General features: G+C 57.3%; 2 protein-coding genes across 4 annotated transcripts in view; one reads left to right on the top strand and one right to left on the bottom strand.

The window, feature by feature from the left end:
- Nucleotides 1-456: 456 nt before the first annotated feature.
- GRAP (GRB2 related adaptor protein) lies at nt 457-25,644 on the top strand. The gene is made up of 5 exons (XM_024564652.3): nt 457-684; nt 9,450-9,547; nt 13,499-13,621; nt 22,396-22,564; nt 24,238-25,644. Exons 1-5 carry the CDS (start codon nt 607-609, stop codon nt 24,421-24,423), a joined length of 654 nt encoding a protein of 217 aa, XP_024420420.1. The 5' UTR covers nt 457-606; the 3' UTR covers nt 24,424-25,644.
- The window catches only part of SLC5A10 (solute carrier family 5 member 10), a 69,869-nt gene continuing 69,527 nt past the window's right edge, over nt 25,635-25,976 (bottom strand). For all 3 annotated transcript variants that reach the window (XM_045198847.2, XM_053910371.1, XM_045198848.2), the window contains one exon: nt 25,635-25,976. In XM_045198847.2, the coding sequence (XP_045054782.1) occupies nt 25,879-25,976 (98 nt within the window). In that variant the 3' untranslated portion in view covers nt 25,635-25,878.

Raw genomic sequence — 25,976 nt, 5'->3', positions numbered from 1 at the left:
TCATGATGTGGCATGTGACAGATTAATGGGATTTTATTATTAAAGATTTAACGAGATAGTATGATGTAAAAAAAAAAAGAAACAAATGTGAGTATGGACAGGTGTGTGGGGCAGTGGCTTGGCAGGGCCTTGAATGCCAGGAAACGAGCTTGGGGTTGAGGTAGTAAGCATTGGGAAGTCATGGGAGGCACTGGAGTTTAGCAAATGTGGTAGACAGAGTGGCGAAGTGGTGGGGGTGGCTGGGACCACAAGGGCCAATGCCTGAGCGCCGGGATGGCCTTGCAGCATTCTCCTCAGGAGACCTCAGTTTCATCGTCTACGACACGGATACAAGGAGAGAGACCCACTCCCGTGGCTACTGGGGTCTCGCCAAGAGCCACACCTGCCTCAGGGTCTAAGGTAAGGGTGGGCCAGCCCCCCCACCCCCCACCCTGGCTCTGTGATATATCTGTGCTTCCTGTTTCTCCTCCGTCAGGGGCAGTTTCAGTCTCAGCTTCAAAAGAACAAACACATTCTCAAAACAAAGGAAGACAGCCCTGACTGCAGAGGAAGCAGGAAGCTGCCAGCCCTGCTCTGAACTGGGCTGCTGGGCTCCCGGGCAATAGAATGGAGTCGGTGGCCCTGTACAGCTTCCAGGCCACAGAGAGCGACGAACTGGCCTTCAACAAGGGGGACACACTCAAGGTAGGATGGCCAGAGTGGGCTGAGTGGGACCCACGTGGGATGGGGAGGTTAAGAACCAGGGCCCCAGGACAGCTCCCCAAAAAAGAGTCCCGTGTGTGGAAAAGGACAGGCAGCTTCTCCAGTCATCAGCTGTGTGACTCAGGATAAGCCATCTCTTCCCTCCAAGCCTCAGTTATCCCCTCTAGGAAATGGGGAGGTCTTTAATGGTCCCTCCTTTGAGGGCCAGTGTGAGGATTTGAGGAGACATGAGTACAGCGCCTAGCAGGAGTTGGTTCAATGCCCAGTTTTCCAGGGAAGAATTTGAGAAGACAGTTGTTGAAACTAGAGAGACACAGAGAGAGACAGAGAGAGAGAAGGGTTGGGGGAGGGAGAGAAGGAGGAAAGAGGAAGTTCTTAGGAAAGTAAAAAGTACACACATTAACCTATTGGGGTGAAAATAGTGATTTAAGTGTCAGGAATGAGCTTCCCAACAGAATGGAGAAAAGGGAAAAGAGTCATTCCTACCATCACTTCTTTCTGTTTGTCCAGGCTTTCAAAATGAGCATTGCAGCCTTCCAAGGGCGATCCAGGCAGAAGGGTTTTGGGGGTCTCTCTCCCCGGAAAGGTCTTTGCTTGCAAGTCTGCTAAGGGGCTGGATTCAGGGGTGGCCATGCCAAGACTCAGGCACTGGAGCTGCCCCGAGCTGAGAAAGTCACCCCCTTCCCTGGGCCTGAGTCTGCACAGCAGCAGTGAGCCTTTGACGGGATGTCCCCTGTTACTGCAAAGGGGATCGGCCCGGAGCGGGGTTGCCGAGGGCCAGCTGCAGCATGCGGACTCTTGACTTCCTACAGGAAAGATTTCACAACATGAGTCCAAGTGACTATGGAGGTGCATTTATTAAAGCTGGGGACAGTGAAACAAGGAAGAGCCTTACATAGAAGAAGCAACAGGAGAGCCCAGGCTGGGCTGCCTGAGCTCACTGGGAAGCCAGAGAAAAGGGGACCTTTGGGGACAGGTTCAGGGGGTTAGCCTAGGATGAGCTGCCAGCTGCCCATTGCCTTAGAGTTTAGGAGAATTTTAAGATTTTAATTTTTTTTTTGAGAGAGAGGGGGAGGGAGGAAAAAAGAGAGAGAGAGAGAGAAATATCAGTGCCTGTCATATGTGTCCCACTAGGGACTGAACCTGCAACCCAGGCATGTGTCCAACCGGGAATCCAATGTGCAACTGTTCACTTTGCAGGAGGACACCCAACCAACTGAGCCACGCGTCAGGGCTTATCTCTTTCTTGCAGGCAGAACCTTAGGGGAGGTCTCAGGGGAGGGTCTCAGCAGAATATGCATCAGCTCTCCAGGTGTGCCCTTTCAGGGTCCCGGTCTCCACTGCTGGGTCAGTGACTCGGTAGGGAGGGAGTCACTAGTCATCGCAGCTGGTCCTGGCCTCACCCACCTGGTTTTGCTGCCTTTCTGGCCCTGGAGCTGAAACACACCTGAGGCCTAGATGTTGTCTCCAGGGAGGTGACCCTCTGTATCTGTCTGTAAATTGCTCGGCCACTGTGTTCAACTCTCTGTCTCAGTTTCGCCAGTCCACTGGCCAAGGAGGTTTCCTGGCTCTTTTGTGTCCTGTCTCACGTCCGCTCTGAGCCCTGAGCCCTGGGTCCTGCTCATGGCCCAAAGCTTCAAGCACAAGAAGGGACAGAAGCTCCCCATTGCTGGCACCCTGCTATGTCCAATCCCAAGTTCAGCAATGCACCTGTGTCCCATGTAAACTGCTGCAGTGGAGAGCATTGGCAACCCCATTTTTACAGGTGGCCAAACTGAGTCACAGGGAGGTGACATGACTTGTTTAGTATGGGGTTGAATTTGAAATGTTGTCCTCTGAGTCTGGAAACTGTTCTGTCCCTAGTGAGGCAAAATGGACTGGGCTGGGGGTCAGGGAGGTTGACATTTCCCGAAAAGAACCATGTGCCCTTAAGGAACCACTTCCCCCTTCTCTATGCCAGGATGCCTGTGTGCCCCTGGTGCTAGTACCATGGGACCCCGTGGACATGTGGCCAGAGGGAGACGAGGGCAGGCCTAGCCCAGGCACTGTCTGTGAGAGCAAGTCAGGTTCAGAGGCCTCATTTACCAATCTGAGAGCAGTTTGGCGTCTCTAAACCCAGACCTGAGGCTTGGGAGGCGGTGGAACAGCAAGGAGATGGGAATGAGGTGAGGGCAAGCGATGGGCTCCACCTGAGGCTCAGGGTGACCGGCCAATAGTAGGTGGGGTGGGTCAGTGGGGCTCCCCACAGCAGTTGTAAAGACTGCGACATCCCCACTGCCCTCCCAGACTCCTGTGCCACCTTTTCCACCCCAAGATTTATCTTAGTCATTTCCCTTGCTAAGATGTTAGCCAATTCCTGGGGTGTTTGCTTTTTTTTTTTTTTTAATTGATTAAGGAGAGTGTGGGGGAGGGAGACATGGATTTGCTGTTCCACTTATTGGTGTGCTCATTGGTTGCTTCTTATATGTGCCCTGACCAGGGATTGAACCCTCACCCTTGGTGTATTGGGACAATGCTCCAACCAACTGAGCTACCCGGCCAGGGGATCATGCTGGAGCCGCAGGGCTTAAAACACTGCCAGCACATAGTAGGATTTCAATACGAAAAGGGAAATGGGAAGGAAAGGGAGGGAGGGCTAAAGTGTTAGCAGAGATGGGGGTGGGGGTGCGGGTGGGGGTAGGGGGTGGAGGGGACGCCCTCCCAGTGGGACTTGTACCTCATGTGGGTGGAAACCGAGGAGGGGACTTTTCAAGCTCAAAAAATGACAGAGGAATGAAGGCAGTGGGAGGGGTTGCCTTTTCCCTCATTTATTCAACTAATAATTGTGGGGCTATTTTTTCCAGTTTTACTGAGATAAAAACTACATATAAGATCGCATGTGTTTAAGGTGTATATCCTAATGGTTTGCCATATGTCTGTGAAACCATCGTCACAACTAGTTCAGTCAGCAGCCGTCACCTTACATGGTTATACTTCTTCTCTCGATGGCAACTTTTGAGATCTACTCTCAGCAACTTTCAGACAATAGAGTGACTAACTATGGTCACCGTGCTGCACATGATGTCCCCAGAACTTATTGTCCTTATAACTGGAATTTGTACCTTTGGCCCCCTTCACCTGTTCCCCTTGCCCCTGCCTCTGGTAGCCACCAATCTGTTCTCTGTTGAGTATTGAGCACCTGCTGTTTACCAGGCACTGTTCTGAGTGCTGAGGACACAGCAACAAATAAAGCAAAGCCCTTGCCCTCCTGGAGCTGACTGTCGGGGGGCTTTAGCGCAGCCCCCCTGTCTGCCACGGATGAAGAATAAGTTTACCAAGACATGATCTGCTTGGGGAGGAGAGGTGGCCGATCTCTCAAAGGAGAAGGGCCCGGAGCCTTTCCCTCCATGGGCTTCTATTAGGTTCATTCGAATAGGATTACGGGTAAAGCTCATCAATCATTGTCAGCCAGTAAGGGTTAAACAATACATGACTTACAGAGAACTTTGAGGGCTTATTCTGAGTTACAGCCAATTAGTTAGAGGACCATAAAACTTTAGGCGCCAGACTCATCTCAGGTCTGGACCCTTATCACTTAAGCTGAGGGTATAAACAAAGCAGGTTTCACAGGATTGTATGCATTCTTTCTTAGGCCTGATTCCCCAGGGAATCTGCCCCTCCCAGCACAGGACTGCACTGCCCTCTGTTATTGCTTCAGGCTTAAATCAGGCAAGGGAAGTAAGGCAGCCATGAGATTAGGAGACTTCTTGCAGGCAGAATGAGGGCTCAGGCTATTTCAAAGCCGAGGGGCGAGGGTCCATCACCCCCTGTTTCCACAGCCCCCCGAGTCTTTCCCTGCGAGCTTATCCCTGGTGACCAGAGCCTGTCTTAGGTTGCTCCTCCCTTGAGGATTCTTACCCGTCATTGGCTAACTGGTCAAGCTCAGGGCCAAGCAGGGTGAAGTGGGCAGAGATGGCACACCTGCCAGGGAGATAAGCTTTGTCTCCTTAGTGGCTTATGGTCCCAACTCTGACTCAGCCTTAACCATAGGGGGTTACAGCCTCTGAAACCAGGCAGGGCAGTTCCCAACAGCTGACATTCCAGAGGGTAAGTGGCATCACGAGGTGCCGAGTGGATTGAAGAAACAACACAGGGAAATGGGACTCACAACGACCAGTGGGTCGTCAGGGCAGCCTCTCAAAAGAGGTGACCCCTGAGGGATGCTCAGGGTGGCCAAGCAAACAGCGCAGAGCTCTGGGCTGGGAAACAGCCGGTGCAAAGGCCCTGAAGCAAGACCTGCTCACAGGTGTGAAAAATTGAGAGAAAGGTCTGTGGCTAAAGAGCAGGGAGTTCAGGGGAGGAGGTGAGGGTGGGGTTGGGGTGGCGGGCAGCAGGACCTTGAAAGGCCTGGCGTCGCTGCGAGTGGGAGGAGTGCGAGCCCACCAGAGGGCTTTGCCAGGGGTGTTTTAGGGAGATGCCCGAGGGGCAGGAGAGGGGCTGTTGTAGTCTCCTAAGAAATAAAGGTAGCTTAAACTAAGAAAATATGCCTGACAAAAATGTCAAAATATTAATGGTTTTGATATGGAAAGAGCTCTTACAAGTCAACAGAAAAATCACAAACAGCAGAATAGAAAAATGGGCAAAGGAAAACTGCCAAAGAAGCAATGCGAGTGTGTGGCCAATTTCACCCATGACAAAGGACACCAGATAAGCAAAATCCTATTTTTAAAAGAATCTCCAAGGTTGTCGAGGTTGTGGGAAAATGTGTACCTTTACATGTGGACGGTGGGCAGGTAAAGTGACACAGTCATTTTGAAGGGCATTTGGGAAACATAAAAAGCCTTAAAAATCTCCACACCCTCTGACCCAGAATTGTGCGTCTGGGAAACAGACAAGCCGAGGTGCGTGTGCGTCCTTCCTCGAAGGTCGTGGAGACGCAGCGGGGAGAAAACACAGAGTCACTGGGGCCACAGGCCAGATAAACCAGTAAATGGAGAGCTTATCAGCTGGAAGCGGGATGTGGAGAAAAACGGAGCGAGCCAAGGAGGGGAATGTTGGTGACAATTTGTCCCATGGAATCAAGCTAGCCAATCTGTTCAGCGATGGCACAAAATATGACACGGCCCTAAACATGCCATTTGGGGAGCGTGTTTAATGACATAAAAATGCTCCCGACACAATGGTAAGTGGAGTCAAGCAGAATGCAAATGTGTGTGCACAGTCAGCTCCAGACAGATAACCAGCACACGTCGCTTTCGTCGCTTTCGCGGAGGGAAAAGTGGCCCCCGAGCACGGGCCGTGCCTGGAAGAAAGGCTGGAGAGCAACGTCCGGCAGCAGAAGAGCTGGGGCTGGGGGCTGGGCCGTGGGGTGCTGGGGCTCCCACTCTCGAGGCTGGGCAGGTGCGCAGCCAAGTCCTGCCTTTACTTCAGATTTGGGTGGATCTTCTTTGCATTCATTTTAAAATAGATTTACCTTTTAGAACAGTTTTAGATTTACAGAAAAATTGAGAACATAGTGCAGAGGGACACCTATCTGCCTGCACTCAGCTCCCCAGTCAGGAGCATCTTACATGAGTGGCTGGTACATTTGTTACACCAAGTGTCCATATTGAGAAATTATTATTAACTGATTAGTTTTTATTTTTTAACATATTGTCTTAAATATGATCTTGATTCCTGAGTTTTTTGGAGCTCCCTTAAGTTTTGTTCCTGAGGTGCCTTGCCCACCCACACTAGTCTGGGCCTGCTCTCTGATAACTATAAAAATGTGACCATGGCCCCCCCTCCTCTCCTGGGCCAGGGCCACCGTGCGCAGGTCTGAGGGTCAGCCCTTCCTCGGCAGTGCTGGGGTACAGCCTGACAGCATGACGTGTCCCTTCCCTGAGTGCTGCCCGTGGGCCGGGCCCTGTTGTAGAGGTGCCCACTAGGTGCTCCAGCCTCCAGGAACCGCAGTGAACGACTCAGCCCTGGTCCTGGAGAAAAGCTTGGCGGCACCTTGACCTGCACTGGAAAAATGGCCCCAAACACCACTTCCCTGAAATAGAGCCTCACTCCCTGACTGGCCGGGCATCACGGGGTGCACAGAGCCTTGTTGCTCCTGGCTGGAGGAGGGATGTGGGTGGTGGCTTCACCCCATCTCTCCAGGGATAACCTGGCACCCGACAGACTTGGGGAGCCCATGGCCACCTTGGCATCTCCACAGGGAAGGCTGATGGCACCTCAGACCTAGTACAGGCCACCCTGAGCTTGGCCTCCCTTCAGCCCCGCAGCCAGCCCACAGCCAGCCCCGCAGCTGGCCCCGCAGCCATGCATGGCTACAACAGCCTGCCAGCCTCAGCCCAGCCCCTCAGAGTCATCTCAACCACTCCCTGTTCGCCTCACATGCACCCTCTGGTTAAGTCCTGTCAGGGACTCTGCCAACATCTACACCGAATCCTGCACTTCTCAGTACCCCTCTACCATGGCCCCCAGGCCTCCACCCTCAGCCCCTGGGCTGGAGAGAAGCTTCTCCCTGCCCCTTTCCCTCCCCTAGGCCAGTCTCCACACAGCAGCCATAACTCAGAGCTTGGCTGTCCCCTGATGTCCCCCAGAGGCTCTTAAAACAAAACCTGAATGGCCTCCCCTGGACTACAAGACCCACATGCTCCCACCCTGCCTGTCCTGCCAGCCTCGCCCCGCTCATTCCTCTCGCTGCCCCTCCTGCCTCGACTCCAGATGCACTTGCCTCCTTCCTGCTCCAGGGACAGGGCTTGCTCCCACTGCAGGGCCTTTGCACTGGCTGGCTGCTCCCTCTGCCTTGTACACCACCCCCACATCTTCTCTTGTCTGTGCCTGTGACTCCAGTCTGCTCCTCAGAGAGGCGTTTCTTGACCCCTGCTGCAAACCTCCCTGCCCACAACCAGACATCCTCCATCTGTGCTACCCTGTTATGGAGTTTTCAGACCACCTACTGCTACATTGTTACCTCGTGGACTTGTTTTCTTCCTTGTGTATTGTCACCTGTGTTCGGGAGGATGGAAGCCCCTTGTTCCCTGCTGTATTGCTAGAGCCTAGCACAGAGCCTGGCACGCGGTAGGTGCTCAGCACACAGCAGACGAGCACTTGCGCTGCCCAGGGCCCAGTGCAGGAGCACCGCATCCTGGGTGGAGCGCGCTGTGGGGCAGAGGCCAGGGTTGCCCCAGGGAGGAGTGGCTCTCCCAGCTTTGTGGGAGGGCCCACGTCTCAGAGGGCCCAGGGCTTTCGAACCACATTGACAGTGAGAATTCAGCTAACATAAACAATGAGGACATTTCTGGGTCCTCGGAGTGAGGATAATAGGAAAAGCAGAACAACATACAACAAAACATGGCCTAGATCAGGTATATTATTACACCGACACATCCAGACAGGACTTCATAGCTCATGAGACACTGCCCCACGCAGTGCAGGCCCCAGACGTGCCCATTCCTCAGCTGATGGAATAGGCCAAATCTCCAGAGGGAGCCAGGGGCAGCCAGAGGGGTCTGGAGCCCTGGGCCCCATGGCTCCTCCCTTGAATCTGTGGCTTTGGAAGGAGGCCCACAGGCTTTAATTTTCTAATAAATTGGGAAATTTGTTTTGTTTTGAACAAAAGTTTTCCTGAGTCAGCCACCTGCTTCCGCCTGTCCCTAGGGCTGCTGACCCTGCTCTGGCTGCAAAGGCAGGAAGGAAGGGACTCAGCAGGGCCCGCAGACAGACAGGGGGCAGGGAGGGGGTGCCTGCCTGCACGGCTGGCTCAGGGCTCGTCCTGAGCCCGAGGAAGTCCATCCCAGTTCTTCTTGGCAAAACCAAGTTGTCCAAGCAGCTGCCTCTGTGCCAGCCTCCCCGCCTTGACTCTCGCAGCGTGCCCTCCTTGGGATGCTGTCCTACCTCCAGTGTCTTCTCTCAGCAAGTGTCCTCACTGGGATGGAGCTGGAGAGACTCACAGGAGAGTCTTCTTCACCTGAGCAACAGCCTTTGGTGATCATGACCTCAGAGGCTCATGGGAGAGCCAGGGCAATGCATGGGCAGCTTGCCCAGGGAAGGGAGGAGGGAGCCCGGAGCTACGTGCTGTACCCATGCTGCAGGCGTGCCTGCTTCTCCCACAGCCACTCGATCGCTCGCTGCGGCAGCCGCCACCCCCACTCTGGCTGTTTCGGTTCCTCTTGGCCCAACTGTGGGGCCACAGGGGTCTGACACCATGGGCGAGGGCCCTTGTGACCTCAGCAGGCCAGCCTCAGCCTCAGCCCAGCCCAAGGTCTCCCTCGTCTGCTCCCATGCTCCTCGGTGCCTGAATGCCACCACCTCCTGCTGCACTGTCACCCCGGAATTGAGACTAGAAAGGCTGTTTAAATGTAAGTGACTCAAGGTGACTACCAGTGGGCGCTGAGCTCAGGCTAAGGCTGTCTGAACTCCTGGGGACTCTGGCCCATGCCCATGGCTTAGTGCCTAATGTGTAAATACCGCAGACCCCCATGCTCAGGGGCACAGCTCAGGAACAGAAGCACCCCAGCTTTGCCCCCCATAACCCCACAGTCTGCAACAGATCCTGAGACTCCAGCTCTATCCCCACCAGGGCAGCTGTGACCCCTGGGGACAGGCTATCCTGGGACTATGGCCCTTGTAACCTCAGCCAGGTCCCCACTCCCTGCTCTGTGAAACGGGCTGCAGGCCTAGCTTGGTGAAGCCCAGGGCACTTGAGCAACGAGCCTACAGCAGGTGACAGCTGTCTCTCCTGGGTGACTGAGTGTCAGTGTCTCTCCTGCCTGCAGATCCTGAACATGGAAGATGACCAGAACTGGTACAAGGCTGAGCTCCGGGGCTCTGAGGGGTTTATTCCCAAGAACTACATCCGAGTCAAGCCCCACCCGTAAGTGGCCATCACCCAAGCCCTGCGACCTCAGGGCACCCACCGCCCACCCCCACCCCTGCCGCCGAATGTCCCCACCTGGCCTGGCTGTTGCCTGGTCTATCCCTTAGGCATAAAACCTCCTCATTCTCAGCCCCTGTCCATCTGTCTGGGGCCCTGGGTTCTACTCCAAGCCGGGGACAGGGGATGGAGATTCAAGAGTCTGTCTAAAATGGCAGCAGGGTCAGGGCCAGCCCAGGCCACGGGACCGAGGAGTGAACACAAGAGAACACCCAGGAGAGCGCTGGACAGGACGGCCCCCGGCTCTCAGCCATCCGGGCTGCTGCCTGAGGGGTGGCCCTGGACAGGTCCCACTGCCCCTGTTCCTCAGGTCCCCTTTTGAAGCACAAGGAGGGCTGAGGCCCCCATCTCTGGGGGAGTCTGGAGATCACTCTAAGAGGCCGGCTCAGCCCTGCGTTAAGGGTGGGGTGTCTGGTGGCAGTGGAGCGGTGGAGGGGCAAGCAGGAAGCAGACTCTGTGGGCCCTGCCTTTGGGGCACAAGGGAGAGCTGGATATTGGCCAGGCAGGGTCTGGGGTCAGGGCAGGGTGGCAGTTCTGTTCAGGGTGCCAGTACCCAGGGCCTGGGGTCCACTGGCCCAGGGAAGCCCCCAGTCGGGCCCTCCGTAGGCGGCAACCAACACGGTTGCCCTGAGAATGGGGAGTCTAAGGGGCCAAGAATCTATGGAAAACCCACCACATATGCTTGAAATGATAGCTGAGGTAGCCTCAAGATATAGCTGCTCCCAGCCACTCACCACAAGCTAGCCATGGTCCCAGGGGCCTAGCCAGGACCCAGCTGGGGACATGTGTGAGAGGCTAGGGTCAGAGCAGCCCTGTCCTGTGGGAGACATGTCACAAAGAGAGCACAGCCCAGGAAGGCAGATAGCATGGAGGTACCTAACCGAGGAAGGCTTCTCAGGGGAGGTGGCAATGAGTGAGGCTTTGAAGGATGTGTTGGAGTTAGCTAAGGAGAAAAAGAGAATGACACTGCTGGACAGGGAAAGTGGTGAGGGAGAGCCCATGGCGTGGCAGTGGGACTGGCGGGAGGGCCTCAAATACCAGGTCCGGGGTGGCGGGGAACCATGGAGGCCTCTGAGCGGGGGAGGGAGTCAGTCAGATATGGAGGCAAGTGACCAGGCCAGGCAGGCTGGGTCGGCCACCTGGGAGCCGTAGTGCTTGTGTGAGTGTGCGGGGAGAGGAAAGGGGAGTGCAAGGCCGGGGTGGGGCCTGAGGGTATTTCCGCTGTATCTGTCTTTGAGTTACTTGCAAAGCTGCCACACCTCCCGCTCCATGTACTGTGCAAGGCCCCATCCCACCCAGGGTCCTACCCGCTCTGCCTAGGCTCCAGGCACCCCAGCCTCCCCCACGGAGGCTGCAGCCTCTGGCTGACACCCTGGGCTACAGCCCTTGGTCCCAGGCCCTGCAGGGTCCCTCTGGGCTGTGTGACGTTGGGCAGGGGCCCAGCTCCCTGGCATCCACAGGCAGCTGGGGACAGGCAGGGCCATCCCTGGGGGCTGGCCAGTTGGTGGGTGCCTCTCGGAGAAAGCAGCAACCTAGCAGAGACCAGAAGCCTGGAAGGCTCATAGCTGCTGAGAAGCCCGAGCAGACGGGAAGAAGAGCTGAGGAGAGTGTGTGGTGCTGGGCTGGGCCCGTGGGGCAATGCTGGTGGCTGAGGCATGAGAATGCTGGGACTGCTGGGGGCTGGGGTGGGTTCCAGGCTGCAGTGCCCCTGGGGTCTCTGAGGTCAGCCCTGGCCGCTTGCATCTGGGACAGAGTGGGAATGGGGGTCACGGTCTCAACCAACCCACCCAAGGCCATGCTCAATTTTGTCCTTGGCTAACCTCAGTGCTTGCCCTGGCCCCAAAATAGCGGTGGGGAAGTCCCAGCTCAGTGTCTGACTCTACGCATCAGGCCCCAGGGTGTGAGGAGGGTGTGGGGGATATGGGGGTGCGGGGATGGGAAGAGGGCTGGGTTTTCAAAAAGCCTTGTCCTCACACCAGGCCCACCCTTTCCCTGAGAACCCACTGCCACTACTGCCTAACCAGGGAGCCCCCGGGGTGGGGGGTCGTGAAGGCACTTGCCTCAGCTGCATGGCCGGTGGGCTTCAAGGAGGACCACCCAGAGAAAGGGCACGCTCTGCTGGGCCTGCAAGTGAGAGCAGAAGTATGCCCGGGAGGGCGGCAGGCAGGCCCAGCCAGAGGTGTGGAGGAGGGCTGGGAACCCCCTCAGGTTGACAGGAGTGGAAACATGTACGCAACAGTGCCCTCATCCTCCTGAGGGTCAAGGAGGGTCAAGGAGATGGGGGAGGGGGGGGCGCACGTGGTGCCTGTTCAGGGCCACACGGCTGGCAGGACGCAGAGGGGGATTCGAAGCCAGTGCTGTGGGCCCCAGGTGGTGCTCGCCAGGGAGGGTGGTGGATCCCTGAAGAGCAGCTGGGACTGGGGTAGAGTCCAAGGTCAGGGACTTACTGTTCAACCTTTCAGGGGATCCCTGACCCTCTCTGAGCCTCAGTTTCCACATTGGTAAAAGGGAGGACAAGGCTAGCTGGCCTCCAGTTGAGTGGCGCTGGCGGTAGAGAGCTGGGCTGGAGGGCAGCGGGAAATGCTGGCTTCTCTGGCACCCAGGGAGGTGCCCTGGGAGGACCAGCTCTGTCTCCCTCTGGTGGGGGCAGGGCGGCTTCCTTGGAGGGTGCGGTTGCAACACCCTTTGAGGGTGATAGCCACCCACACGCTGACGCCTCCTGTGGGGTTCTGTGGGTTCTTTGGAGATATGCAGGTCCTCAGGAACCGCCCACATGGAGTCCTGTTGGGCCCCTGCTCCCACGCAGGGCCTGCACTGTGTGCTGCTGGGGCTCCGGGCACAGGCGCCGCCTCCCAGGACCCTGTGAGCGCAGAGTGGTGGCGGCAGGACACCACCAGCCACTACGCCTGATGTGATGTCCTCTGCTCTCAGCTCAAGGGCATGTCCACGTCCTGAGATGACAGAAAACCTGCCATCTCACACCTGTCCCTGGGGCCAAGCTCAGATTCATTAAACATTTGCTGAAAGAAGTGGGGGAAACATTGAAGGGAAACGTGAAAAGGAATGGAGGATCCAGGCCTGCCCTTCGTGGGCCCTGGTCCCGCCATGAGACTTTGGCTGCTCTGGACCTTAGTTCCCCCACACCGTGTCCCAGGTGGAAGCCCTGGGGATAAGAAGCCAGTCCGAGACCAACTTGGAGGGTGAGCGAGGCCCAAATCAGCAGGGCCTGGGGTAGGGGTGAGGAGCTGCCTGGAGCCCTGCCGCCAGGGGCACATGGCTGAAGGAGAAGCAGGGTCCCAGATTTTCACTCCCTGATCCTGGGGGTGGTAGCGGTCTTGCAAGACTCCAAACATTTATCAGTTACCTTCTGTATACCCAGTTCTGTCTGGTCAGCAGGAAAAGGGACTTGTACCTGTGAGAAAAAGTCCAGGTGGCCTCAGTCTGTGCATCCATGAAACGGGTATAGGGTGAGATCCTTCATCACCAGAACAAAGGTGCTATTGTTTTTGTCATTGTTTATTTTTTTCTGTTTTCCACTTTTAAGTCTCTATCATCTAAAACAGACAAGCTCTTCTGGGGTTGTCTGGGGGAAAGTTCCCTGTGGCTTGTTTGCTATTTCTGTTTTCCTAATGGTACGTTTGCCTCACATGGTGGGAAGGGATTGGGCTCTGGAGCCAAAATGCTGGGGTTGGGTCCCAGCTTCTGCCTGCCACAGCACGTGACCTTGGGCTCAATGCTTCGCCTCTCTGTGCTTCAGGTTCCTCACCTGTGAAATGGGGGCAGTCATATCTCCAGCATTTCGGGACCACCATGAGGGTCAGCCATGCTGAGCACCTGGGCACAGAGAAGGCAGCCCTGTGCCCAGGCCTTCACCTGTCCCTCTCTCTACAGGTGGTACGCGGGCAGGATTTCCCGGCAGCTGGCCGAAGAGATTCTGATGAAGCGGAACTTCCTGGGAGCCTTTCTGATCCGGGAGAGTGAGAGCTCCCCAGGGGAGTTCTCCATCTCTGTGAAGTGAGTGGTGACCGCAGCAGGGGGCGGGGCGGGGAGGCTAGACGGCGATATCTGAGCTGAGTCTCCAAGCAAGCAACAGGCTCACAGGTTAGAGTGACAGGAACAGCATCCCTAGAGGGGACCAGCCCCAGCAAATGCCTGGAAGCAGGTGGCCGTGGGGGGTTAGGGGAGGACACATACCCCAGGCTGTGGCCCAGAGCAGTAAGGGTGTGCTTGGAAAGCAGGCTTGGGCTGCGGGCCAGGCCTCAGGTGCCAGGCTGAGGGTCTGGACATTGTTCTCAGACCAGTAGGGAGCCATCAAAGATTCATCATTAAAAAAGAAAAAAGACTAAAAGAGAAAAAGAAAAGATTACTCACCAGGGAGGAAGGAGGATGCCGGTGGTTTTCCTGTCCCCAGGGACTGGGGACAGGAGACACAAAGGCACTAGGGCGGCTTTTCAGGATGCACCTGTTACAGGGTCCCACTCTAGGGGGACATAGGTGAGAGGATGGACCCTGGGGCCAGGCTGTTTGGGTTCAGATTCTGACTCTGCCACTTCCTGGCTGTGTAATGTTGGACAAGTCGCCTAACCTCTCTGTGCCTGCCTTTGTGCAGGTGGCAACCCGAGCATATGGGAAACAGATGTTTGCTGGGGTCTTTAACAAGGGGGCCCAGAGAGGGCTCGGTCAAAGGGCCGTGCTAGGTTCTTCTCTGTCTGTCACACCTGTTCGCGCAAAACCATAGTTATCTGTGGTGGCTGCCCACTTCCTGGAGTAGATCCTCTGTCTAAGTTCTTTTAAGCAGTTCGAGGGAATGTCAAAGGCTCCTCCTGAGTCTTTTGTTTCTTAAAAATAACCAGCTCAAAACAATCGCTCTCCCCAGGAGGCACGCTTGGTAGCCACAGTGTCTGCTTTCCTTCCCAGGCCAGCAAGGTGAGATGCCTAAATCCGAGGGATACCCATGCAGCAATGTGCCGTGTGCCATGCTACCTAGGGGCTGGGGAAATGACGATGAGAAAACCAGCATTGCTGCCCTTGTGGGTGTATGGCTTAGTTGGGGAAACAGTTGACAGAAAACACACGAATTCAGGGACAGCCTGTCTGAAGAGGTGGCATCTATGGAACTGGAGGGGGAAGCTGCCCAGGTCCCCAGGAAGTAGGGCCTGGGAGGAGGGCCTTCCAGACAGGGAGCAACAGGTGCAGAGGCCCTGAGGCAAGAAGGTGCTCGGGATGCGTTGGAACCCACAGGAGAGGGCACGACTGGAGCAGCAGGGTCAAGGGGACAGGGCAAGAGGCTACAGTCAAAGACGTGGGCCTGTCAGACCCTGACAAGGAGGTCTGGTTTATCTCAGCCAATAGGGAGCTACAGGAAGGTTTTGGGCAGCAGGTGTGATCAGCTTCCTTTTTCAGCCAACGCCCCTGGCTGCTGTGAGGAGCAGCAGGAGTGCTGGGAGGCCAGCAAGGACCCAAGAGGAGGTGACAACGCCGGGGACTGGGGCCTGGGGGATGAAAAGTGGCTGGGCTGGGGAGGTGGCATATGTCTGTGAAGTGGGAACCACCAGCAATAGCAACTGTCAGGACTGCTGAGGCTGCACGGAGGAGGCACTGCCTTGACGGTGCCAAGCACAGTGCTGGGGTGGCCAGGCTGCCACTGGGAGGAAGGACGAGTGGCGCATCCGGGAGCTCAGCAGTGTGGCTTCTGGTGGCGGTGGCTGCCAGTGATTGTGTGGCTCATGCCAGTGGCTCGAGGATTTTCCAAAGGACAAAAAATCAGAGGACTCCTCTGGGGCTGGGGGAAGGGGTGTGGGGTCCCAGGGGTCCCAATGAAGCAGAGAAAGATAGACTTGGCCAGGGAGCATCCATGGTGTCCTTGGCATCTCCAAAGAAACTGGGCCGCGATGGCCCACACGAGGCTCCTTTCTGCAGAGATGTAGCCCAGGCTGACACCTCCCTGCTCCCGCAGGCCCTGCTGTGAGCTCTGTGACTCCTGCCCTGCTTGCTGCCCCTGTCTGTGAGGAGTTCATGGTGGTGCGCGATCAGGACCCTGGGACCCCAGGAGGTGGCCATCTGCCTGTCTGGGCCGGCGGGCACCCAAGTGGGGGACCACTATGCTCAGCTTGATCCCCTCCACACCGTGTAAACCAGCTGTCAGCTTTCTTCACTTCACTTTCCCTGCTTGGGAACAAGCTGCTTATCCAGAGGGGCAGGAGAGGCTCTGACCCTCTTTGAGCCTCTGCTTCCCCATCTTAAAAATGGGAGCACTGTAGGTGGGAGGTGGGGGTAACTGTGAGTTCTTGGCCCCGACTCCCTTCCAGAAGGGTTGTGGGGGTCTTGAGAGCCCCTGTCACCTCCCCACTGCCCAAGCCCAACCCCCACTTCTTACCCTGTTCCCTGCAAAAGCAGGAAACAGTCATTCTCCTCGTGCTGGCTGTCCAGGTCCTCTCCTGCGAGTGGCACCCACCAGCTGGGCTGGGCTGGCTGTGCATGGCTCCTGGAATCAGCTGCAAAGCCCAAGGCCACCCGGCAAAGCACAGGCACAGGGGTGTCACTGGACTGGCTTCTGGAACCTGAGCTGAGGGCGGTGGTGGCCATCCCCAACCCACCACCGACTCTCCCACCTCTGCTAGCAAACCCAGGGACCATTAGTGCCTCCTGCACTGCCCCCTCTGTAAATGCAGCCAAGCCTGCCCATGTGTACAGGTTCAGACCCAAACCTCTCCACCTACTTATTGTGTGTCAAGCAAGGAGGGGCAGCACAGGGAGTGGAGTGGCCCAAGGAATGTGGTGGGGACACAGGCACAGCCTGGCCCAAGAGGTCCATGATGAGTGAATAAGGAACTTTTGGTGACAGCGGTTGCCTTCCACAAGGTGAAGGGGGTGATGGCAGGTCTGGATCCTGACGCCTGAGTAGGAGTTTGGAGCACAGAGCAGAAGAGGCTGTGCCAGGTGCAGGAAGAGCCTGTGCAAAGGCCCAGAAGTGGGCCAGTGGGGCAGGCTTGACCAGGGGGATGGGCCATACTAGGGAGCCATTTTCGAGTAGGGAGCCAGCACCAGCATTGTCCTGGGACCGGGTCCAGGAGTGTTCCTCAGAGACATCCTTGCACATGCCCCTCTGTACCTCCCCCAAGCTCCTGCTGATTCTGACCTTAGTGGTCCTGGCCAAGACCGCTGAGGTCAGAATCAGCAGGAGCTTCCTGGGCCCTGAGGGCTGGTTTGTGTGCAGCACCTCCAGGTGGCTCCCTCCACCCGTTTGGTCCCAGCTGGGCCAGGGCTCCACCTCTCTCCTGGGGGCCTCCCACTGGTCCTTGGAGGACAGCTGGGCAGTGACTGGAGTAGGAAGCCGACACTCAGAGAATGTAGGTGGCTAGGAGTGTGGGCTTCTGATCAAGAACCTCAGCTCTGACACCTACTGGCTGCATAACCCTGGGCAAGTCACCTCTGAACCTCGTTTCCTCACCTGTGAAATGGACGGCTATGGAACGTGGGGTGCCTGGGCCAGAGCAAGTGCTGCACAGTGCCAGTTACAGCAGTTGTTGGTCCAGGGACACTCTGAGGGCCACAGTGGTCCCTGGCCCTGGGCCGTGGCTCGAGACGGAGGGAGCCCAGTGCTTGCCCTGGCTTTGCTCAGACCTGCTGTGGAGCTCCTGGCAGCTCCCTCTCGCTCCCTCTTGACAGTAATGTACCTTCTACATCATGGAGACGGGGACCTGAAGGCTGTCCAGAAGGGCAACAGCTGTGCAGGCCGTGCAGTCCCACCTCGCTGGCGTGCCCCTGGGGTCTCCCTGCGCCATGCCTAGCCTCTCCTGTAAGCTCATGCCAAGCCCCATAAAGCTGTTGGAAGTGGAGCTTACATCCTCATGGGGCAACAGTGGCCACAGCTGGCGAGCCCCTACACGTTTACAGAGGGCTGTCCCCTCTGCCTCCAGGAGTACACCCGCAAGGGCCAGGTGCCATGCCTGCAGCGTGTGCCTTTTGCCCCCCGCTGCAACCCAGGCTGCTGTGCAGCCCTCTGCTGCAAGTGGCAGTTTGTTCCCAAGTGAGGTGTTTGCCTCCTGCCAGTCTGGAGGTTACCTGGAGTCAGTGCACGTGTTGCCTCTCCCCCTCTGCTCACTGAGCATCTACTATGTGCCAGGCCCTGTTCCAGGTGCTTGGGATTCAGCCACAAACAAAATAGGATAAAGCTCCCTGTTCTTTGGGCTCTCATGTTCTCCTGGGGCTACAGACAATGAACAGCTAGTGGATTATACAAAATCTTGGAAGATGATAAAGGCTCTCGGAAAAGTGAAGAAAAAAAGAAGTGGGGGACACAACTTATGCATGCAAAGACAGGGAGGAAGTAATCCCAGAAACACAGTTCACAGGGAAACAAAAATAAAACAAACTGAAGCTCAGAGAGGTGCAGTAACTTGTCCGTGATCACACAGCAAGGAACAGCAGGGCTAGTACCCACTGACCCTCTGTGCCCCGATAAGTTTGGTCTACACTTCCTGCTGCCACCCCTGAGCCCCAAAGACCCAGGAGGAGTCCATCTGCCCAGCCCCTCCCAAGGTCTGTTTGCTTCTGTTTCAAGGCTGCTGTGGTACAGGCGCCACCCCCTCCCTTTGCACAGATAAGAAAACTGAGGCTAGAGAAGGGCCCTGCCTGATAGAGACTGTGCAGTGGGCAGTTGGCACCCAGGCCCCTGCCCAGGGCTGTCCCAGGCTCCCGACCTTACCCTAGCCTTGTCTGATGCTCTCTGGGCTGCCATTGCCACCTTTGCTGCTGCCACCACCAAGCCAGAAAAACCTGCTGGGCAGAACCGGCATCAGGCCTGACTTGATCCTTTGGGCTTTCTCCACAGTCCAAGCCAAGCCCAGCCCCCAACCCACTGTAGGCAGGTCTAAGGGTCACACACACAGAGACAGACACAGCCCTAGCTGCTCAGAGAGGGAACACAGACAGTCCCAGCAGTGCAGGGAGAGAGACACATGCACACACCAGACACATGGTACACACGGGCCAGGCCACACGCACACATGCCCTGGGCACTGTCTGCTATCCTGGGCCCCTCCTTTGGCCACGCCCAGGATCAGACCCACTCTGGGCTGCACTTCCCTGCTCCATCTCAGGAGGGCTCACCCAGCAGGGCTGTCTGCTTTCAAGCCGTCCCTCCCAGTTCGGGGATCACCTGTACCCAGGCTCAGTTCCCCTGCTACCCCGCTCCTCCCCTGGGCCCAGGGGAGGGAGGTCTAGAGAGTCCCCACAGGACAACCCTGGGTAAGGTGTTCTCAGCTGCCTCCAAGCATAGCCAAAACCTAGCCCAGGCAGAACAAAAGGAAAAAGGTTCCTGAGGAGAGTCACCGCTGAGGCCTGGGGCATCCAGGAGACAGGCTGGCTGGGCGAGAGACTGCTGGAGAGAGGGAGAGGGGGATAGGCGCAGCCTCAGGGGCCTCACAGCAGCAGTGTCTCCAGCACAGCTGCTGTAGCCAGAGCCGGAGCCGGAGCCTCGGGCAGAGCTCGCAGTAGAACAGGAGGCTTGGACCAGGTAGGAGAGGGGACGAACCGAATTCTCAGGTCGAAAGTTTCTAGAATTCCTGGATCTCTTTCCCCTTTCCCACATCTCACCTCCTGTTCTCACTCCCTGACCCTCCTATATGATCCAAGAATGCTTTGTTTTGAATAAGTTTCCAGGTAACTGAGGATAACCTTCAAACACTGAAATGTTCAAAGTTGTGGTCACTTGAAGTTGAGATTTTTCCAATGGGCCACACCCTCGCCTGCCCCCCTGCCCAGAGGAGAGGGGCCACCCATTCCACAGGCCCCTGCTTGGGGCCAGCACCAAGTCGGGGCCTTCCACCTCTGCCCAGGCAGCTCAGGTGTGGAGTCACTGGGTACCTATTTCCTGGCCTCCCACCTGCCTGGCTGTTGGTCTCTTTGCTCTCACCTGGCTGTACCACTGCCAAAGTCTAGGGGCTGGGAAACCATCGCTCATAGGGACAGGGCCCATGGAAGTTGCTGTGCTCAGAGGCTGCCTGAAGGGAAGCCTGTAACCCCTGGGAGCGGCAGGCCAGGTGGGGCAGGAGGTACCACAGCATGCCTGTCTTCTTTTCCATCCCAGGGACACAAACAGGTGTGTCCCACAGCCAACAGCATAAGTAGCTCAGTCACCTGTGAACAAAACTTGGTGATGGCACACGAGTGACCTTGTCTTGGGTTTGGGAGTCCTTGCTGCACCTGGTCCCAGAGCCTCGCTTCTTGTGGTTGGGGGCCGACTCTCTCTGAGTAACCCTGAGGTCCACACACCTCACGGGAAGGCACTGGGCCTGTCTCAGGGCCCGGACACTGGGAGGGCTGGAATTCCTCAGAGCCATCAGAGGAGAGTTTCAAGGACAAAGCGCCCCAACGAGCATGTAGGCCTTGGGCTGTGACCCCCCATGTCCTGAATCCAGCCTTTCCCGACGGTGCTGGACCCTCACGAACTAGTCCTGCCCCCCAGCCCTTGCAGGGTCCAGGTGTCTGGTGTGCAGGCCATTGTGAGCAGTTGGTCGCAGGAAGGCTGCACAAGGGCTGAGGAGCCCACAAAGCCCCCAGCTCTGGCGGAGGCAGCTCGCACAGGCTGGGCCATTTCACTGGGACCTCGAAGTGTGAGTACAAGTTTGACCCCAGAAGAATTTAGAGGAAATAGTATAGGCAAAGCCTGCAGGGGTGTTTAAAGGTGGAGAGAGAAGTTCAGTGTGGTTTGGACCCCTTGACTTGGGATAGGTGCAGGGATCCCACTTTGCTCTCCACCCCACAAACTGGGGGGTGTTTACCTGAAACAACTCTTTATCTTAAATCTTTAAACTTTGAACAAAGCAGCACAAGGCCCAGAAGCATAGGTAGAAGAAGTGGGCACAGGCAGGGGTGGGACAGAGAGCAGCAGGCCGGCGTGACAGACACTGGACACCACACTCCTGCTGGGGCCCCCGAGATGCGTGGACTGTGAGCCTGCCTAGAACTCAGGCTGTCGGCCAACCCTGGCTTGTAAACGTGCTGTGTCCAAAATCGTTTAACGGAATTTAAATTTAGAACTCCAGAGGTGTTTTTTCTTTTTACTATCAAGTTTCCAGACTGGTGTTGAGTTCTCATTTAGTCCCAAATAAAACGAACATGGCCTGTGGCCCAGGAGGCCAAGGAGCCACTTTGCTCCGAGGATCCCTCCCTGTCCCCAGTGCGCACGCCTGACTGTGCCTTTTTCCCACTGCCAGCCCCATCGCTGACCCGTCTGCACACCCTCCTGTGGGCAGGTCCCTGAACTGGCTTCTTCGTGGTGGGGACTGGGGCTGTTCTGTGTTCCCCTGTGGCCGCCAGCCTGGCCAGGGGGGCTCCTGGCCCCAGGCCTTCCTCACCTCTCTATGGGGTACGTCAGCGCCCACCCCATTGGGCAGGCGTGGACCCTGGCCTGGAGGGGGGGCTGGGGTGAGTCCCGTGAGCTGGCTGCAGCTCTGGGAAGGGAGCCTCCACTGTGGCCAGGCAGAGCAGATGAGACGGGGAGGCCCCTGGGGAATACCAGCCCAGGGAGCGAAACGGAGGAGTGGGAGTGGACTCGGGACAACAAGATCTGGGGCATGATAGGCACCCCGGCTGGTATCCATGTTGATGGCTATTATACAGTGACGACCAGCTGGGGAGCACCTGAGCGCAACACTCAACATGCAGGAGCTCAGAGGTGGCCTTTGTTGCTGCGTGGCTCTGGGCAGGGCCTGGCGGCACTCAGGGCCTCCGTTTCCCCACTGTGAAAGGGGCCTGATGCGCTCATCCCCGCTCCACCCCACCCCGAGTGGTGGGCCCGGCCCCCCCATCTCAGGGAGGGGCCACTGTGGCTGTGCCACCGGTGGTCCTGACACACCTCAGCACCGCCTCCGGCCTCCGGGCTTCAGGCCCTGCCCTGGCGTGGGACCTGCCTCGTGTGGGAAAGCACCGGGCAGGCCCCTCTGCCTGGGCTGAGCCAGAGCAGGCCCCACCCCGCTGGCCGGTTTGGGAGAGGCAAGCTGTCCCCTCAGCTGAGCTAGAAGGCGTGCACCAGGATTTAGTGGTTGTGGGTCAGAAGGCCAGGCAAAGACTGGGAGACCAGAAAGGGACTCACGGGTTGCATCAGGGCGTGCCTTAAAGTAGTGAGGCTGGACGTATAATCAGAGCTAGATCTTGAGTCCGAGGTGTTAAGATTTTATCCCGAGGGTAATGGGGAGACATAGAAGGTTCTTGGGGTGGTTGTGGGTGGGAAGGACATGAGGCCTCCAACATGCCTAAGCTCCTCTCACACCGAGTCAGGTGGTCTTGGGATTCAGTCCTCAAGGGACCGCAAGGGCTGGGTGGGGGGCGGGGGGCAGAGGGAGAAGAATGCAGGCTGAGAGGGAAGCTGGGAATGCTGTCCGGTCACCTGTCTCAGAGAAACCCACTTAATGCTGATAAACAATACTCAGCACTTTCTGAACACTTTCCCAGAGAGAGGTGTTACTACGAGGAAACTGAGGTTAGAGAAATTGAGTGATTTGCCTAAAGTCACACAGCAAGAAAGAGGCCTGGTCCAGGGTCCAAACCCTTAATTCTGTATGCCATGGCCAGGGGGTGCTCACCAGATCTCACCCTGAGCCAGGGTCAGGGGGCCTGGGACTGTCCCTCCTGGCACCTTCTCCTCACTTACCAGGTCTCGCCAGAAAAGAGAAAGGCCTGGCTCCAGACAGTGGTGAGCAGGGAAGGCCCAGGACTGGGCTGGGTGGGTAGTGGTCCCTGGCTGCTGGGGGCCGTCTGAGGTGACCATGGGTTCACTCTCCCAGCTACGGGGACCAGGTGCAGCACTTCAAGGTGCTGCGAGAGGCCTCCGGGAAGTACTTCCTGTGGGAGGAGAAGTTTAACTCCCTCAACGAGCTGGTCGACTTCTACCATACCACCACCATCGCCAAGAAGCGGCAGGTCTTCCTGCGGGATGAGGAGCCCCCGCTCAAGGTAGGCGGGCAGGGACAGGGCAGTGGGTGCCTCCTGTCACCGCCATTGGGCCATCCCAGGGTGAGGATGCCTGGTGGGGCCAGACACGGGCCGGCCTCCCTTCCCCCAGTAGCCCAGGTCTTGGGAGGAGGGTCCGGCCCAGGCCGTACAGTTCTGTTCTGGTGGCACAGCTGTGAAACAAGCAAGGGTGGGGAGGAGAAGAGGGAAGAAGAGGAACAGGATGAAAATCCCATGGGATAAACCATGGCTGGGTAGTGCATGGCACACAGCAGGTGCTCAGTAAATGTTGAAGGAAGGTACTGACACCCACTGAGCCTGCTGAGGGACATGTGCTGAACTGGGCTTTGTGCACTGGGAGCTTTACTGTCCCTGTGGTACGGGTGAGGAAACTGAAGCTGGGATGTGGTGTGACCCACCCGAGACTGCAAACCAGGCAGGCCCAGTCCTGTTCCCTGCTCCCAAGGTACCAGCCGTGGGTGGGGTGTGGGGTGGTGAGGGTGAGGCCCTGGCCAGACACAGGGTGTGTGTGTGAGGGGGGGTGGCCACCCTTGTCCTCACAACAGCAGCAATTTGCCAGCCAGCTCTTTCATCAGGGGCCCCCAGACCAGCTCTCATTAGGGTGATGGCAGCAGCTAATGGGGTTATTAGCCCCAATGTGTTATTTTCCTCAGGAAGGGGTGTTGGCCTGGGGTTGGAGGTCAGGGCCAGCTGGCCCTTGGCTATGCAGAGGGTATGGGGAGCATGGCCATGGCCATGGCCACAGCCTGAGGAGCTGCTGACGGACTGCTGTGGAGCCTCCCATCCTGCCTTGCTCCTAGACCTCAGCCACCCCACCACATGTGATCTTGGGCTAGTTCATCCCTCAACGGGACCTCAGTTTCTTCTCTGTCTGATAGGATGAGCCCTGGGGTCTGATATTCCAGGAAAGTGCCTCGGGAGACCCCCACTGGTGCACCCTCTGGCCCAGCAGGTGGCTCAGCCCCCAGGGCCGGACCCTGGGGGCCAGGCCAGCTGTGAGCTCTCCTCTGGGCCTCCGTAGCCCAGACCTCCCTCCCCTCCCCATCTCTGCCTGGGTAAGCTCTGACCTTGAAGAGTGTGAGGGAGCCAGGATGGAGCTGGGGGCTGCCTGAGGGCTCCCCCACACCCGCCACCTCACTCTGGCCCAGCCTGGGATCACCCACCCTCTGGGGAGACTCCAGAGCTGGCTCAGTATCTTGGGGCCCACACCGCCTCCTCCTTCCTGGGCAGAGAACCAGTAATTACAGCCTGCCCACTGATCCTATCAGCTGTCCTGAGTAAGATTCTGAAGGCTCAGAGCAGAGATCCTGATGGGGAAGTCAGCCCCTGGGTGCTGGGCACAATTGCCATAGCGTCAGGCTGGCATGCTTGCAGATAGCTCTTGTCCAGGTGCCCTTCACAGGTGGGGAAACTGAGGGACTTGACCACAGCCCCTCACTGAAGCCCAGGACTCAGGGCCCAGCCAAGCCACCAGGACAGTTGTATCGTTCCATGTAGACCTCGGGGCGGCAACAGGAGGCCCATGGGTGGTAGCCATCACCTGGCCTTGGAGGCACAAGCAAGTTCTGCTCCGAACACCCTGCCCTTCCCAAGCTGAGGCAAACCTCTGTTAGGGCTTCCTGGGGAGCCCCCCTAACAGCTTCCTCCCTTCGCAGCCAGCCCAGGCCTGCTTTGCCCAGGCACAGTTCGACTTCTCGGCGCAGGACTCCTCACAGCTCAGCTTCCGCCGCGGCGACATCATCGAGGTCCTGGAGCACCTGGACCCCCACTGGTGGCGAGGCCGGTTCTGCGGGCATATAGGTTTCTTCCCACGGAGCTATGTCCAGCCTGTGCACCTCTGACCAGAGTGGGACCCAGGGGGCAGAGTTGGCAGACTGTACACAGGACACTGAAGTCCAACAGAGACCATGGACACCCCTACCAGGTCCTATCAGGCTCAGCCAAGGGCCTTGGACAGGAACCCAGGCCTCTATGCGCCCAGCCCAGCCCCCACTGCTCCACATGAACTGGGCTGCCCCCAGGTGCCCACCACCAACATGGCATTCAGTGCCCACCAGGCAGGGGGAGCTCCCAGAGTTTCCACTGGTCACCAGCTTTGTGACATAATAGGGTGGGCTGGCCAAGGCCCTGCCCACTCCAACCTTCAATGGCCCCATCCTCAGAGACGGTTGAGGGCTCCCAGGTTCCGTACATTAGGGGCTCAACCCAAAGCTTGGGTGTGTTCACCTTGGACTGACCAGTCACTGGGCCTGCCTGCCCCTCCCTCAAAAGGACCCTTGAAGTTTTCTGGCTATTGTGGAGGTGACTTAGATGTAAGGGACAGGCAAGGGCTCTGAATACCTGTTGGCCTGGACTCACTGGACAGACTCCAAGTGGACACCAACTTTTCCACAGCCCCACAACAACTCCAGGCTCCACTTGGGCATCCAGCACCCCACCCACTGCAGACACTTTGGGGAGGGCTGGAGGCCCTGAGGAAGAGGCCTCAGTGGTGAGAGAAATGGAGGCAGCTGCTCCTCTCAGAATGGACAAGCACTGAGGGCAAGCCGTGGACGCAGCTCCCTGAGAGGCTCAGTTCAGGCCCAGGTTCTGCCCAGACTCCAGGCAGTTTGGGGACTGCAGGCCTGGTGGGAAGTAGGGGCTGAGCTGGAGTCTGAAGTCTAGCAGCCCCTAGAATAGGGTGGGCAGCCTGGGTGAGGCCCCAGCTTAAGAAAAGAAAGGGTGTCTGCATCCACTGTGCTCCCAGCAGGGGGTTACTAAGCAACACCTGCCCAGAGCTGGACACCTTTGGGAGTAGGCAGAGTGGGGGGAGCCTGGAAACCACTTTGAATGCCCAGCTGGTGATGCAGGGACAGTGAGTGGGGGAGGGAGAGAAGGCTCCTGTGGCAGCTGGGAGCAGATGGGGTAGGGGGCCCAGGGAGGTGTCTGTGAGCCTGAGGTGGGGGCTCCCCCTGACCCAGGGGTAGCCTGAGAGCCTTGGAGCCCTGAGCTCTGGCAGGTTGTACTGCTCCTGACCTGGACCGCATACTCCAAATAAAACAGCCAGACGGTGTGAGGACATCCATCAGAAATCTAACTTTCTTTCCAATTATGACTACCATTTTTGAAGTGTACATTCTTTTCTCCCACTTCCTCCTTGATTTTTCAGGGTTCTGCTTTGCTGGCGTGGCCAGTCCCTGGCACTGACTTGGCTTCCATGCAGATGTGAGGGATTCGCCCTCTGTGGCCTTGGTGTCCTCATTAGGGAGGGGGCCCAAAGGCTCTGAGGACTCCCACCATCCCACCCAGGGGCGTAGTCAGGCGAAGTAAGCATAGAAAAAGACGTTGACGCACATGAGAAGAATGGCGTTGAAGCCACAGACACGGGCCCAGAAAGCATGTTTCTGGGCAGCAC

The sequence above is a fragment of the Desmodus rotundus genome, chromosome 9 (genome assembly GCF_022682495.2).
Source record: "Desmodus rotundus isolate HL8 chromosome 9, HLdesRot8A.1, whole genome shotgun sequence".
Lineage (NCBI taxonomy): Eukaryota > Metazoa > Chordata > Mammalia > Chiroptera > Phyllostomidae > Desmodus > Desmodus rotundus.
This window is presented reverse-complemented; position numbering and strand designations above follow the sequence as displayed.